We start from the raw sequence: 2,096 nt of genomic DNA, 5'->3' as shown, positions 1-2,096 counted from the left end.
GCATTTCTATCTTATTTTTCAATAGCAAACTGAGTTTCAATGATGTACTGACCAAACTTTAACGACAGCATATTCAGCACTACATAACTACTGTTGAGTTGTCCTCGCCCTGAACAATATGGCCACTCTCTTGGATGTGATAGTGCCTCTAGCCAATATATCTCATTAGCCACAACATTGGCACCCTTGCATGCAGGTTTGATCCCAGGTTTTGTAACCTGGGATCAAACCTGCAGCCTCAGGATTTTAACAAATCACGTCACTGAGCTTTCACAGCCTGTTATAATCATGAATATGTGTTTATCTTGCATTATAGTCTGGACCTCTGCAGGGTCTGCACAGAAAAATTCTGGTACCTGAGATGTTGAGATCCCCGAGGTGATGCATCGAATGCCCTCTAGTAAACATTTTGTTGCCCAGTGGCCTAATGGATAAGGTATCAGCCTCCGGAGCTGGGGATTGTGGGTTTAAGTCCCACCTGGGTCGCTAATTAAGTAAAATTGAACACCTGTTTGTGTCATCTTTATTAAATTAGGAAACAAGGTGTTTTGCTGCCTCTTTGTGGTCATAAATTGAAACACACGGTTAAAAAAACATTCCGGTTTTATTTTATTTTTCTTTTTGCACATAAATCACTTTTATTTTTCTTAAATAAATAAAAAGTATCTTCAGCAGTATGTCACCAAATGACAAGAACAACTTCTATGCTCTGCTCATAACTGATATGAGTTTCAATGCGCATGCGCAGTAAAGACATGCTTCAACAGCGCATGCGCAGTAAAGACATGCTTCAACAGCGCATGCGCAGTAAAGACATGCTTCAACAGCGCATGCGCGTTAGGAAGAGAAAACCAAGTAAACATTTTCAGGAGCGACAAACAACAAGAGCGTGACGGAACTATCCGTGGGGTACCAAACTTCACAGCCAACAAGATAAGRTTAATTTGTGCTAACAAAAAATATATATAAATCTAAGAAGTGAAACCTTCAGCTCGTTTACTTTTTTCGAAGTGGCGCTAGTTGTCAGACACGACGCACTTGCTTCCTGTGAAGAACGCAGTGAAGCTATGTGAAGCGGCGGACTTTTCAACGCCGCGGAGCAGGACGAGGACAAACCGCAGCACTCCTCCGGTGTGTTTATATTTATATTCCTAAATGAATCCGTCGWCGGGATGTCTCTGAGTTCGGGCGGCTGGACTCACACTCCCGGCCTCCCAGCGGACCAGCCTTCCGCCGTCCTGCCCAGCAACTCTAATAATAATGACGAGGCCTCGTCGACCCAGTTCGGCTGCCAAACCGTCCTCATGTCGGTTCGGGTTTCGGTGTGCCACTCTGGGATTCGGCCGCTGTGTCTTCCGGGAGCGGGCGATGAGTCACTCCGCCTGCAGCTCAGCATGGACCCGGGGAAATCCGGGGAATTCCGCCTGACTCTGCAGGACACCAGCGGGGCTGGACGGAGTGTGGTGAGTGCGGGCTGGGCTGGATGTCATCGTGGAGGTTCAGATTGAAAGGGAAAACACCTTGTTTACACATAAAACAACTATTTTATCAATAACACGAGGTTCCCCGAAATCTTGCAACAAAAAACTCGCTTAAAAGTTCAATTAAGCCCGAAACAGACCAGAAATCATTTAGCTTTTTATGTCAATATTTAGATCATATTGGCGTAAAACAATAATTCAAATACTTCAAATTAGTATTACATTTTGCTTTGTCAGTGATCCCAGGTTTGCATTAATTTAAAGTTTTCATGAGTGAAGAAAATATCAAGATTATCTAGTTTTGACAGATGCCATACAAAAACTTTTTTAAAAGTTTAAAGGGTTTGGAAGATTTAAAACAAAGTTATAATTGTTCAGAGAACGTTTGTTATAGTTTGCTGCCATATCATGTAAAATTTGTGTGTGATAGTTTTGTAAAGAAAGATTTTATTTTCACGCACCTGTTGTTTACTAAATTTTTAAGATAAATTTTACTGTCAGACGGCCCTGTTTGGTGAAAAGTTAAGTTACTATGAGAAGTGGTATCTACAGTGGGGAGAACAAGTATTTGATACACTGTTGATTTTTCAGGTTTTCCCACTTGCAAAGCTTGTA

General features: G+C 42.1%; 1 protein-coding gene across 1 annotated transcript in view; it reads left to right on the top strand.

Moving 5' to 3' along the window:
• Window positions 1–858: 858 nt before the first annotated feature.
• The window catches only part of shrprbck1r (sharpin and rbck1 related), a gene marked incomplete in the record, with an annotated part of 16,786 nt that continues 15,548 nt past the window's right edge, over window positions 859–2,096 (top strand). Inside the window, 1 exon segment of the mRNA XM_014018760.1 lies at window positions 859–1,463. Coding sequence (XP_013874214.1) covers window positions 1,173–1,463 — 291 coding nt within the window.

The sequence above is a fragment of the Austrofundulus limnaeus genome, unplaced genomic scaffold (genome assembly GCF_001266775.1).
Source record: "Austrofundulus limnaeus strain Quisiro unplaced genomic scaffold, Austrofundulus_limnaeus-1.0 Scaffold201, whole genome shotgun sequence".
Taxonomy (NCBI): domain Eukaryota; kingdom Metazoa; phylum Chordata; class Actinopteri; order Cyprinodontiformes; family Rivulidae; genus Austrofundulus; species Austrofundulus limnaeus.
The sequence above is the reverse complement of the archived record's forward strand: the minus strand, read 5'-3'. Positions and strand labels throughout refer to the sequence as shown.